General features: G+C 33.7%; 1 protein-coding gene across 6 annotated transcripts; it reads right to left on the bottom strand.

Moving 5' to 3' along the window:
- Positions 1 to 8,072: 8,072 nt before the first annotated feature.
- LOC109340036 (TPD1 protein homolog 1-like) lies at positions 8,073 to 11,700 on the bottom strand. 6 transcript variants are annotated; one of them, XR_002106744.1, is made up of 4 exons: positions 11,052 to 11,676; positions 10,465 to 10,575; positions 8,354 to 8,773; positions 8,073 to 8,262 (listed from the first exon to the last, which is right to left on the bottom strand). XR_002106744.1 is itself a non-coding variant. In XM_019577597.1 (4 exons), exons 2-4 carry the CDS (start codon positions 11,131 to 11,133, stop codon positions 8,427 to 8,429), a joined length of 540 nt encoding a protein of 179 aa, XP_019433142.1. In that variant the 5' UTR covers positions 11,134 to 11,188; positions 11,684 to 11,700; the 3' UTR covers positions 8,209 to 8,426. The 6 variants fall into 6 exon arrangements, 5 of the variants coding, with proteins under 5 accessions (XP_019433142.1, XP_019433140.1, XP_019433141.1 ...); XM_019577597.1 differs by adding an exon at positions 11,684 to 11,700 and having other exon boundaries at positions 8,209 to 8,773; positions 11,052 to 11,188; XM_019577595.1 differs by having other exon boundaries at positions 8,209 to 8,773; positions 11,052 to 11,188; positions 11,491 to 11,676.
- Between the last annotated feature and the right edge of the window lie 2,618 nt (positions 11,701 to 14,318).

Here is a 14,318-nt window from a genome sequence, read left to right as displayed (position 1 = left end):
AGTGTAATACAACTGCCAGTTCGAGTGAAGATCCACCTATACAATACTGCTAAACAAAAATCTTCTTATACATCACCTCATATATTTATTTATTTTTTTCATATTTTGTTCCTTTTATTTAGAATAAATACACATTTCTTAAATAAAAAATATGTGTATCAATTTCATGGCTGAATAAATAAAAATCCAAACTAGTGTTCAAAAAACATGAATGTGAGTTAAAATGGTTTCTATTAGGACTCCTAAAATATGCTAGAAATTAGGGGTGAGCATGGTTAGGGTAAGCAACCTTACCCGACCCTAATGTAGGTCGAGTTATTTTTTTGAACCCGAACCCGACCCTAGACCTAAAGATAATCCGACTTTAAATATCAATTAGACATCCTTTAAATCAGAATTCAACCTAGACTCGATTAAATATAATGCATATCTCTTTTAAATAAAGTTTTATCAATAATACTATTATGGATATATAATTGGATATATGAAATTATATATGTATATATATTGTTAATCATATATATTTGATAAAAAAAATTAGAAAATCAATGATAGTTTCGACCAAAGAGATGTCATTACTTTGTATACAATTTAACATACACACGTACAAGCATGGTGAATGAGTGACCATGAGATAGATCGAGTCTAGAGTGTCCCTTACACGATCTTAAATATTGTTAAGGTCTAATTTTTGAACCCGAAGAAATCCGACCATATTTGGGTCTGATCATTGTCAGGCAAAACTCGGTGGGCGAATATGGTCATATTTTACTCACCCCTAATAAAAATGAGTGATTTAACTTAGAGCTAATATTTCATAGATCATTTTTGGATTTTAAAGTTTTAGGAACCAAATTAGTAGAAGAAAAAATTATAACAGGCCAAAATATATTGTTAAACTTTTATTTTCGTACAGTAGAATACTAGTCCAATCAAAGTAGTTTGTGTGTTGGATTGGTTCAATTTTTAGTCTAACCCCATTAACTTTTAGTAGATCGGTTTTCTTTCCTACTAAAAAAATGATATGATTCAACCTGTTACATTCATTAACAAGAATACGAGATAGGAATGACAATTGGACAGGTCGGAGACGGATTTATACTTACCCAACTCCGAATTCGAAATTTAGAATCCGAACCCAACCCCAACTCTGAACTCAACAAGGTTGAAAATAATGTTATTATCCCCAACTCCGCCCGGTTTCGATTAACCTGAACCCAAATGGAAACCAAAACCTTTACCAGGATTCAAATATGCACACTAGAAGTAGTGATGATAAGTGACCTGCAAGCAAAAGTACGAACACCATTATGTACTAGATATTCACTAGAAGTCCTTTCAATTCTGGTGGAGAAACAAGGTAATGATTTGGAAGCTTCAATTCACCATCGTATTCAAGCATTCCAGCATAGTTGATTTTAGGGTAACGAACTCTGTCAAACACCAAAAATTAGTTTCCCCTTTAGGTCTGCAACTTTTGTTAAAATGGTAAAAATCAAATTGAATTCCCTCTATCTTACCAAAGTTGCACAAGTAGCAGCTAAAAAACTGAATCTTGCATATATAAATGGATTCGGGATGGGTTGGGATAGGTATCATCAATATCAAACCCAAAACATGAATTCAATTAAAACTCGAACTCATTTAAATCCAAATTGAATTTGGATCGGTACCATAAATTCAGTTTTTGTTATGAGACATAGAATGTCACACGTTTAGTATTGATGGGACCCACATTTTTTTTTGTTCGTTCAATAGAACAGGATATGATCCAATCATTCCGTCAGATTCTTTATAATGATTAATACCGCGGCAGAATCATTAACTCAATTAGTAAATTATTCAATGCCTTTTACACCCTTTGAAATCAAAAGAACGAACCATGACACTGCATTGTCTACGACTGAAGCAGAATATATTTCAGCAACGGAGGGTGTGAAGGAGGCTATTTGGCTCCGAGGTTTGGTAAATGAACTTGGTCTAATACAGGGTGTTCTTACAGTGTTTTGTGATAGTCAAAGTGCTATTCATTTGACCAGGAATAATCGTTATCATGACAAGACCAAACACATTGATATAAAACGTCACTTTATCCGAGATATTGTTGCTATTGGTGAAATTATGGTGGAAAAGATTCACACATCAGAGAATCCAGCAGATATACTTACCAAGCCACTTCCGAATACCAAGTTCCAACTTTGCTTGGACTTGGTTGGTCTCTACAGCACTTGAGTGCCCTTCGGGGCATTATTTGGCGATGAGCAACTTATCAAATTCGAGCCAAGGTGGAGATTGTTAGATGCCTCTCATTACTATGCCTTAAAAGAATTTTATGACAATTTTATGGCTCTCTTTAAGGGCATTTTATGTCACTTTTATGGCTTTGTTTCCAAGCATCCAATGCTTGGAATCCAAGATACCAAGACTTTGCTTGCCTATAAAAGGACACATATAGAGAGCTTCAAAATCATCTTCACAACACACAACATCTCTTTCATTTACACATATATTGTGAGTGCATTCTTGGTGAGAATTCTTGTTCCATTTGAGAGAGTATTTGTGAGAAAAATATTGTCATTTGTCCTCATCATTATAAGAGGATTTCTTGTACTCTTCTTTTTTACATAGTGGAATTTTGCTCTTGATCGCCCGTGGTTTTTTTCCTCTCACACTGAGGGGTTTTTCCACGTTAAATCTTGTGTGTTATTTTCTTTATCCTTTACTTGCTTCTCTTTTGTTCTCAATTGATTCAATCCTGTGCTTCCGCATTGTGCTCTAACCTTAACAAGTGGAATCAGAGCTCTTACTAAATTGAGAATTTCAAAATGTCTGCAAAATTTGACATTGAGAAGTTTGATGGCAAAATTAGCTTTTCTATTTGGCGAGTCCAAATGAGGGCCGTTCTTATCCAGAGCGGATTAAAGAAAGCTTTAGATGGGAAGTCAAAGAAACCAGTTTCCATGACCGATGATCAATGGGACGAGTTGGATGAAAAGGCGCTTTCAACAATTCAACTTTGTTTGTCGAAGGAGGTTCTTCGTGAGGTTGCCAATGAAGAAACCGCTGCGGCTTTGTGGCTGAAGTTAGAAACTTTATACATGACCAAGAGCCTCGCAAACAAGCTTCGTCTCAAAGAACGGTTATACACCATTCGTATGGTTGAAGGTACTCCTATTCAAACTCATCTTGATGAGTTTAATTCTATTATTATGGATATGCAAAATATTGATATTAATATTGAAGATGAAGACAAAGCTGTTTTGTTGGTTGTCTCTTTACCTTCTACCTATAAGCACTTCAAAGAAATCATGTTGTATGGAAATAATGATACCTTATCCTTTGAAGATGTTAAATCTAATTTATTGTCCAAAGAAAAATTTGATCTTGAAGTTAATTCTGTGGACAAGGGTGAGGGCTTAAGTGTTCGAGGTAGAACTCAAGAAAAAGGGAGTACCAATTATAAAAAGTTCAGATCCAAATCCAGAGGTCGCAAATCCAACAAAACTTGTCGCTATTGCAAGAAACCGGGGCATGACATTCCTGATTGTTTTATCTTAAAGAAAAAACAAGAAAAACAAGATAAGGGAAAATTTCAACAATCCTCTGAAGCTGCTAATATTGAAGCCAATTCTGACGGTGATATTCTTTTATCTGTTGTCTCTTATAATAATAGGAGTAAAACAGAATGGATTCTTGATTCTGGATGTACTTTTCATATGTGTCCTTATAAGGACTTATTCACCACTTTTGAACATGTTGACAGTGGTGTTGTTTTGATGGGCAATGATACCCAATGCAAAGTTGCAGGAATAGGTACTATTCAGATCAAGGCTCATGACGGTGTTGTCAGAACCTTGGCTAATGTCCGCTATATTCCAGATTTGAAGCGGAACTTAATTTCTCTTGGCACCCTAGAGTCTCTCGGGTGTAGGTATTCAGCTGAAGGTGGAGTTCTAAAGGTATTGAAAGGTGCTATGGTATTATTGAAAGCTAACCGGATTGGTAGTTTATATGTCTTGCAAGGTTCTGTTGTGACAGGTTCAACAGCTGTATCTTCTTCAATGCATGATAATGACATTACCAAATTATGGCACATGCGCCTGGGCCATATGAGTGAAAAAGGTATGCACCTTCTAAGCAAACAAGGTCATCTTGGTAAACATGGCATTGGTAAATTGGATTTTTGTAAACATTGTGTTTTTGGGAAACAGAAAAAGGTTAGTTTCTCCACTGCAACTCACCGTACCAAAGGTATTCTTGATTATATTCATTCTGACCTTTGGGGGCCTTCTAAATTTCCTTCTCATGGAGGATGTCGCTATATGATGACCATCATTGATGATTTTTCTCGCAAAGTTTGGGTTTATTTTCTGCAGCATAAAAATGAGACTTTCTCCACTTTCAAGAAGTGGAAAACTCTTGTTGAAACCCAGACAGGGAAGAAAGTGAAGAAGCTTAGAACAGACAATGGATTAGAGTTCTGCAATGGTGATTTTAATGAGTTCTGCACAAAAAATGGTATTGCTAGACACAAAACTATTCCAAGAAATCCTCAACAAAATGGTGTTGCAGAACGGATGAACAGGACTCTACTTGAGAGAGTTCGTTGTATGCTCTCAAATGCTGGGTTATGGCATCGGCGTGAATTTTGGGCTGAAGCAGCATCTACTGCTTGTTACCTGGTTAATCGTTCTCCACATTCAGCACTTGATTTCAAAATCCCAGAAGAAATTTGGTCAGGTAATCCTGTTGATTATTCTAACTTAAGAATCTTTGGATGTCCTGCTTATGCACATGTTAATGATGGTAAATTAGCTCCAAGAGCTGTTGAGTGCATATTTCTTGGTTATGCATCTGAGTCTAAAGGATATCGCTTATGGTATTCTGATGCAAAGTCACGGAAATTAATTCTTAGCAGAGATGTGACTTTTAATGAGGATGCATTTTTATCTTCTGGAAAACAATCTATTGTGTCTTCTTCTACTAGTACAGGTAATCTGCAGGGTACTAGCGAGAAGGTGGAGTTGATAGTGAAACCTACAGTTCCTAATGTTGATGTTCCATCTTCCTCTACAAATCAATCTAGCATTGATGATCATTATGTTGATTGTGATGACAGTACAACTTCTCCTATTCATCAGCAAGAAGATGATTATTGTATTGCTCGAGACAGAACCAGAAGACTAATTAAAAGGCCAGCTAGATACACTGATGGTGATAATTTAATTGCTTATGCAATGTCAGTTGCACAAGAGGTAAATGATGATGTTGAACCTGCCAGCTATACAGAAGCTGTTTCTTGTGTTGATTCGTCACAGTGGCTAGTGGCTATGAATGAAGAGATTGAAAGTCTTCATAAGAATGGTACTTGGGCTTTGACAGAGCTTCCCGAAGGCAAACGACCATTACGATGTAAATGGATCTATAAGAAGAAAGACGGTATTCCCGGGGTTGAAGATCCAAGATGCAAAGCACGACTAGTTGTTAAAGGTTTTAATCAAAAGGAAGGTATTGACTTTAATGAGATATTCTCACCTGTTGTTCGTCATACTTCTATTCGTGTTTTGCTTGCTTTTGTTGCTTTATTTGATTTGGAGTTGGAGCAACTTGATGTAAAGACAGCTTTTCTACATGGAGAGCTGGAAGAAGAAATTTACATGGAACAACCTGAAGGATTTATTGTTCCTGATAAGGAGCATCTTGTCTGTCGATTGAAGAAATCATTATATGGCCTTAAGCAAGCTCCCAGACAATGGTACATGAGGTTTGATTCTTTTATGATTGGGCAAGGTTATTGCAGGAGTCAATTTGATGACTGTATTTATTTCCAGAAATTTCCAAATGAATCATTCATATACTTGTTACTGTATGTTGATGATATGCTAATTGCTTCACGTGACAAGTCTTTGATCCGGAAATTGAAAATTCAACTCAATAATGAGTTTGAGATGAAAGAATTAGGTGCAGCCAAGAAAATTCTTGGTATGGAGATTCACAGGGATCGTCAAGCTGGTAAATTGTTTTTATCCCAAGAGAAATATATTGAAAGAGTGCTTGAAAGGTTTAATATGAATAATTGTAAACCTGTTTCTACTCCACTTGCTGCACATTTCAAGTTATCTTTAGATCTTTGCCCACATACAGAGGAAGAGATGGAGCGTATGTCACATATTCCTTATGCTAGTGCAGTTGGTAGTCTTATGTATGCTATGGTGTGCACTAGACCTGATTTAGCATATGCTGTTAGCATGGTAAGTCGATATATGCATAATCCTGGAAAGGATCATTGGAGTGCTGTAAAATGGATTTTTCGGTATCTAAAAGGTACTTCTGGTATTGGCTTGGTATTTGACAGAAACAAGGCTACAACTGATGACGTTGTAGGTTATGTTGATTCGGATTATGGTGGTGATATTGACAGAAGGAGGTCTCTTTCTGGTTACATCTTTACTCTCTGTAATAGTGCTATTAGCTGGAAAGCTACTCTTCAGTCCATTGCTGCATTGTCTACGACTGAAGCAGAATATATTTCAGCAACGGAGGGTGTGAAGGAGGCTATTTGGCTCCGAGGTTTGGTAAATGAACTTGGTCTAATACAGGGTGTTCTTACAGTGTTTTGTGATAGTCAAAGTGCTATTCATTTGACCAGGAATAATCGTTATCATGACAAGACCAAACACATTGATATAAAACGTCACTTTATCCGAGATATTGTTGCTATTGGTGAAATTATGGTGGAAAAGATTCACACATCAGAGAATCCAGCAGATATACTTACCAAGCCACTTCCGAATACCAAGTTCCAACTTTGCTTGGACTTGGTTGGTCTCTACAGCACTTGAGTGCCCTTCGGGGCATTATTTGGCCATGAGCAACTTATCCAATTCGAGCCAAGGTGGAGATTGTTAGATGCCTCTCATTGCTATGCCTTAAAAGAATTTTATGACAATTTTATGGCTCTCTTTAAGGGCATTTTATGTCACTTTTATGGCTTTGTTTCCAAGCATCCAATGCTTCATATCCAAGATACCAAGACTTTGCTTGCCTATAAAAGGACACATATAGAGAGCTTCAAAATCATCTTCACAACACACAACATCTCTTTCATTTACACATATATTGTGAGTGCATTCTTGGTGAGAATTCTTGTTCCATTTGAGAGAGTATTTGTGAGAAAAATATTGTCATTTGTCCTCATCATTATAAGAGGATTTCTTGTACTCTTCTTTTTTACATAGTGGAATTTTGCTCTTGATCGTCCGTGGTTTTTTTCCTCTCACACTGAGGGGTTTTTCCACGTTAAATCTTGTGTGTTATTTTCTTTATCCTTTATTTGCTTCTCTTTTGTTCTCAATTGATTCAATCCTGTGCTTCCGCATTGTGCTCTAACTTTAACAACACCACCTCCCGAGGATTCAAGAAAAGGACAAGGCGTCTAATGCAACCTATTTCACCTTATTCTTTCGCACAAACATGAATTAAATCAACATTTCTGGTAAGAACTGGAACTTAATATAGATAGTTTCGTATAGACATTATATTGTGTCACGGGCCTCTCACGTCATTGCATTCATCCCTTCCTCACTGATAAGGTAATTTTTCAAAGGTGATCGAATAAAAGGTGGGGATCTGTTCTTTTCTGTTTTACATCCACATTTTTTTTCTAAAAATGTTGGATGGAAGATACTGCATTTGCATGACTATAGTATATGTCACGTTTTAAATTGTGTTGTCATAAGGGTTATGGTTAATACAAATATGAGTGTTTGCAATGTCAACTATTTTATGATTAATAAAATATTTTTCAATATGGTTATGCTGCAATTCGATGTCACATATTTTAATTCAATATCACATTACAATACTACAGTATTCTAGCTGGGATTCGCAATTCAAATGAGTATAATATTTTAGTTGAAGTTATATTCAAGAGAAGGAATTCACTTAAGTTAGTTTAAAAAACATGCTACAAATCTTAATCATTAATTCTATGAGTATTTAATATTTTAGATTTATTCGTTCATTTAAATTATTGGATTTCTCTAGAGTTATAACTAAAATGTGAATTAATGCCAGTAATAGTTCTATTTAGTGAATGAATGTACACAACTGGAAATGGCTCAAAAGTATGTCATGATGCCCATAAGACAAAAAAAAGGTAAAGCAATTTGGTGTGGTGAAACAATATCCTCAGTCATCATCACCTAATAAAAAACATATATATTCCTTTGATCATATCATAATTCAAGGACCCATCATCACCTGCACATGTAACTTACAGCCATATACCTATATATATGTATATACATGTGAAAAGAATGAATTGCTGCAAAATGCAACAAATTCAGCATACCCTCCCCTCTATCACGTGGAACAAAAAACACTCTACATGGTCAAACAACATTCTCAAAGACCAAAGAATGGTGTCAAACACATACCACTCTGGAAACTGAGAGTGGGTAAAGGAATGTATTGGCATATTGGAATGAAATGGAACCACCATTGACCAATCTTTTCCCATCATTGACAAGGCAATCGTTATAGTGTAGGCGCTTGAACAATTTGGGATTGATGAGACGTGCAGAACTAAACCAGCCACAATAAAGGTGAATGCCAGAAATGTCACAACCACTGACACAAACGTTCATGATATCAACTGTGTAGGTTGGTATACCACTTGGGAGTGGGGTAGTGGGTCCCTGAGTGATCACAATATCAGCCTTACTGCACTTGTCTCCCCATATTCTGTTTGGCTCCACTATTGCAGTGTCTGCTGCACAAAACAATGTTGATTAGAACAATAATAGATATTTGTGTCAAGATTATTTTTTAATAAAATCAGTTATGATGAAATAAAACGTGTGACTATTTTTATAATTAAAATCTGAAAGTAATAAGAATCTCATAATATGTACCTTTAAATATAAACTGTGTTATAAAAGTTAGAGAAAAAGAGCTAATTCCAAACACAATACAAATTGATTATTTTGATTTTAACTAAATACAAATAGCGTTTGACTTCACACCAAAATCTATAAAAAATATATTTAACTAACATAATTTGAATCACTTACTTTTTTTTTATCTTAAATACATTAGAGTTAAGGTTGAATTAACATTTCTCTCACCTTATATATGATCCAAATTCAACATATTTTTAATATGCATCTAAGACATGAGAATTTCCTAAAAACAATAATAGCAATTTGTCAATTGCAATCATTTTTTAGTTAACGCTTTTCTCATGTTATATGTCATCTAAGAATTTCCACATTATGAAAATTGAACGTGAGAAAATATTTATGATAACATTTAAAATATTAGAAAATGATATGCAATGACACTGTTTACATTATCGGTATAACATCTAATATTAATGTGTTAAATGAATTGAAATTTTAAATAAAATATATAAATTATGAATTATATACATATCATATAAAAAACTTAATACTAACTATCCATAAATATTAAAGCTTTAAAATTTTTGATAAATAAATGTTTATTGTCATTTTCTCTTAGATATTAAAATAGGAACATAAATATCAAGATCTCGGTAAATTGTAACACAACCTTTTCCTCCCAAAACGCATGCCAGTGGGATCGAGATCTTATCCTATTCTTAAGAATAACGCGATGAACGTTGTTTAAGAGAGAAAAAGGCATTTCTATTAGAACTATAAGTAATTAGAAATTAAAGATCCTACAAGCAATTACTCCCTTCGCATTAAGAAATTATTTGACTATAATTAATTTGATTTATTTTGACAAAAGATTATAATAAAAATGAGTATAATTGAATCTAAGATTTCTAAAATGTTAGTATATTTGAAATAAAATAAAAATGTCAAAAATATTAAGATACAAGAAACAAAAATATTCAGCTATTTAAAAGAGAAATTATATCCCCATTTTACTTTTTAACCAAAGTCAAATCCAATGAATAAAAGTTAAAGACTTTTTTAAAAAGAAAAAACGAAAGGAACGTTACATCAAAATGGTAGTAAAACAAAGAATAGATTGTAATCAGAATGAAAGTGGCACATTCTGGTACATCAATTACGACCTTAAGGTGTAAACAAAGAGCATTAATTCACCAATGCAGGAAGCCACACCGCGACAAAACATTCCTACTGACGTGCTACTTGTCGAAATTGAATTAGCAAAAGGAAACCATTAACAAAAGTCATTCAAAATATAAGTAAATTAAAATATTTGTCTGTCCATTAGGATTTCTATTCCCACTAAAGCTAGTGCTCAAAAGGAACTTCCAATTTTCAATATAGGGAAAAAAACCAATCCGAGTCCTACTAACTCACGTTATTTAATTCTACAAATTTAACAAGTTTGAGAACTTTGAAGGTTTTATTAGATTAGCAAAATTAGTAAACTCAAAATGATCATAAGCAAAATTGGTCGTCGTTTTCGATAAAAACTACCAAGAAAAAGATAAAGTGAAGTTACCGCGATGAAGAAGTTTGCGATGTAGAGCAATATGAAGCGTGTTGTTGCTTCCTTCTTCTAATCCCAGCAACTCCGACAAAACGGGTTCACTTCGAATCCCACCACCAAAACCTGCAACGAATTCAATACGACAACAATTATTAAAGAACATTCACTCATGTTTATAAAAGCACAACCACAAAGGCTCAAAGAACATGTGGATTATTATCGAAAATGGTATATCTTTCTATACATCCTACTACCTGGTAAGAAAATGAATGTAATATTTATACACCGGTGATATGAAACATTTATGATATAAAAATTTAAATACAGTCGATGGAAAGATATAGCATTTACACTTCATTTGTATTAATTTCATTATTAATTTTATTTATCAGTAAATTGTGAAAACGAATAATTATGAAGTAATAACATCTTATAATGTTAATCCACTTAGTTCATACATCTTTTCTCTAAGAAAATTAACATGTATAAAAATATTTTGTTTACTAATTATTGGTTTAGAAGTTATTCAATATTTAGGTTTGATAGGAAACTAAATCTATTATTGAACATAGATAGTGATTTAGGAAAGAGAAGAGAACCTGCTAGAAGAGCAAAGAGTCCGAGGAATACGAAGGAGAAGGTTACGATGGCGACGAATCGTTGAACCGAATAATGTTCCATGAAGCGAGTGACTAGTTGGTAGTGACTCAGAACTTGTGTTGTGTTTGTCTACACTCTACACCATAAGAGAGTTAAAGAGAAAAATTAGACAGGAGAAAATGAAATATCATATTTATATAGACATCAACACATCATGTCAAAACGCAACGTTGCGAAGAAATGAGTGAATCAAAAGCCAATAGCCGTCGATTTAGAGAAAGTTAAAAGCGTGTGTGTCACAGGGCTAAGATGAGTCTGAGACTTAAAAAGATGAAAATGAAAAATGAAAAAGGAGCACTCATATTTCGTTCAGATAAATGGAATTGAATTTAACTCAATCAGCAAAATAATAATGAAACTGAAAATATGCATTTCTACTTTGCGGTGAACGTGGAAAGAGGTGTTGAGATGAAGGGACAAAGATGACAGATAGCAGAGGAGGTGAGAAGTGACAGAACTGGGGAGGAAGAAAAGGGAATTGTGAAAAAGGTGAAAGAGCATTTATGAAAGGCACGTTGCGCATATGTATTTTCCCTATATATCCCAGACACAACACACAAAGTTCCCTCACCTTTCAAATTCGATTAGAGCAAGGGATAGGGTTTATGTACTGAAAAAAATCTCCTTACTCTTTTTATTAAAATTTTAATTTTCTTCTGTTAGGATGTGTTGGAAATGAAAGAATGGATTGGTACGGTGACTTAAACGAAATATATGTTATATGTCATATCATTTTATATTTCATGAATAGTATTAGAAATTAAAGAGCATAAAAAAATGTTAATTTCATTGGTTGACGGAATAGGATTGAAAGAATTATAAGATATTGAATGAAATTATATTGCAAGAAATTAATCTAACATATTATATTAAAAATATAAGAGATTTAACTTTACTTTAACTTCTAACTAATTGATCTATTTTACATATGTTTTAACCATAAAAATTGAATTTACATTGATTGTTAGTTATGCAAGGTAAGTCACTTTAAACTAATTACTAGTTTAATATAATATTAGCTCAATATATCACCAACAAGACGATGATTTAATGGTGTAAGGCTCCGCTAATTCTCAAGATGACCAAAATGTCAAAGGTCAATTTGTGAGAGCGGACATTTGTTGGGAGGGACAATCACACACCTCGAAATGAATTAGTTATTTACCCAAAAATGAGATAATACACTTGGTAGTACCAAAAACTCAAAATACCAAAATATATTTTAACAAATAGAAATATTACATCATATTATTTTTTATTTTTGTTATACTTCCCTCCCTCCAACCGGATCCTCACCCCTATAAGTGTGGTATGGCAATGTTAGACACTATAGCTATTGTAATTATCAAGAGTAATTTTTAATTTTTTTTATTATATTATTTTAAATCAACCCCCATGTGTTCTTTAGTGTGGTGTTGGGTTGATGAGTCGGACCACTGACTAGAAAATAAGTCTTCCTGAAGTTGCCTGAGTCATGTCAGTATATCAATGAGGTGAGAGATTAAAGAGAATAGATGCAATAGTAAGAGTTCAAGATAGAGAATAGTGATACTTCCTTATAGGGTGAGTCTCATATTTATAGTGGAATGATCCATAGAATATTTCTTGACAGATGCTATTGGTATGACCGATTGTTTGGATTTGTTGGCTTGCCTAGACAAACAGGGGTTACTTTTATTGTGTCAGACGAACCTAACAAGGTCATACTCTTTGAATAGTTGACTTATAGCATGCAGTAAGTTTAGTAGTCGTATTATAGGCATGTCCTTACCGTACAACATGAAGTTAAATGAGAATTGCAGGTGGCATGTGGCAGATGCCTTGTAGCAGGTGGTGTGGCGATCTTATATTGGCAGCGTGGCGGGTTGGTGGCAGAGCTATGGTCCTAGTACTGGACTTTAGGATTGTGTCCGGTCAATGACGTGCTTATTTGTATTATCTGGCTGACCGGATCACATCATAAGGTCTTGTGGGATGTCTGGTCTTTGCTCGGCATTGAGAGACTTAGCACGACTAAGACAAGCATTGTTTTACCAGGATGGGATAAAATGAAATACATAAAAATCAATAATGTAATATGTTATATTGTACTAATTACATGATCGACTAACTAATTATTAAAATGAGAGTCATAATTTGATTTGATGATTAGAGTGAAAAGTTTAAGGAATATGATGAAGAAGACTCTGGGTTTGAGTCTCACCCACAATAAAATATTAATATATTATATTTGTCTATAAAAAACTAATTACATGATCCACTACCTAGTCATATACTAAATACAAATTATGATACATTGGTGTGACATTGTGCATGGTTTATTATTTTAAATTGTTATTTTGAAAAGAAAAAAATTAGAATGCCTTTGTTTAACAAAAAAATAAGATTTTGTTTGAGATTTAGCCATTCAGGTTCGAATCATGGTTAGATGCACCGCACGTGGGCTTGTTAACCGTGGCCGTGGGATATGAACATGATTATATATGATGACTCTCATTGTCGTGGTTAATGATTAGGTTACCCCCACCTCAGGTGTTTGTGGTTGGGTCAGGGGTACATCTCAAATGGCAATACTTTCTTTATGTCATTATTATTTTTTATAAAAATATATTATATTATACAGTGGACTTACAACGTCAATTTGACATAATCAAAAGTGAGACTCACTAAAATATTAGATGCTTATCTTTCAGAAATTAATTGGGAGGCTGCTGGCTAATTGCAATTGGTTAAATTTCATATAAGAAAGTGAATATACACAAATTCAGAATTTTAATTGGATACCTTGTTTATGACTAATGAGGGAAATTATTTTATTAGGTTATAAGCACATAAGAAGAGTCAAACTTAAAAAACTAATCCATTAGATAGAGATTTCATAACTTTATCATATTGAGTTTATAGATAATTTCATAACTTAAGTATCATATTAAGTTTATTATGATACTCAATATAAGACTTTTAATATATTTCTTACTAAACATTTTTACTCGTTATATAGACATGAGATACGGACATGATGTGAGAAAAAGTGTATAATTAAAATATTCTTATTTTAGACGAACAAAAGAGGATTAAACAAAAATTAAATTGGCTGGTCATGTTGACCGGACAAGGATCACCTATCCTATAACTTTCCTGTCTTCATGTCCCGGTTCAATCAAAATTTATAAAATAATATTAAAATATTAATTTTTGTTTTTATA

Source organism: Lupinus angustifolius, unplaced genomic scaffold, assembly GCF_001865875.1.
Source record: "Lupinus angustifolius cultivar Tanjil unplaced genomic scaffold, LupAngTanjil_v1.0 Scaffold_131_26, whole genome shotgun sequence".
In the NCBI taxonomy this organism is placed as follows: Eukaryota; Viridiplantae; Streptophyta; class Magnoliopsida; order Fabales; family Fabaceae; genus Lupinus; species Lupinus angustifolius.
Note: the sequence above shows the minus strand (reverse complement) of the source record. Positions and strands in the feature narration are given on the sequence as shown.

Coding starts and splice junctions, on each gene's coding strand:
- LOC109340036 (XM_019577597.1), bottom strand. CDS start 11,133: ATGGAACATTATTCGGTTCAACGATTCGTCGCCATCGTAACCTTCTCC. Junction 10,576..11,051: donor ACTCTTTGCTCTTCTAGCAG/GTTCTCTTCTCT, acceptor AATTCGTTGCAG/GTTTTGGTGGTGGGATTCGA. Junction 8,774..10,464: donor TCGCAAACTTCTTCATCGCG/GTAACTTCACTT, acceptor TGTTTTGTGCAG/CAGACACTGCAATAGTGGAG.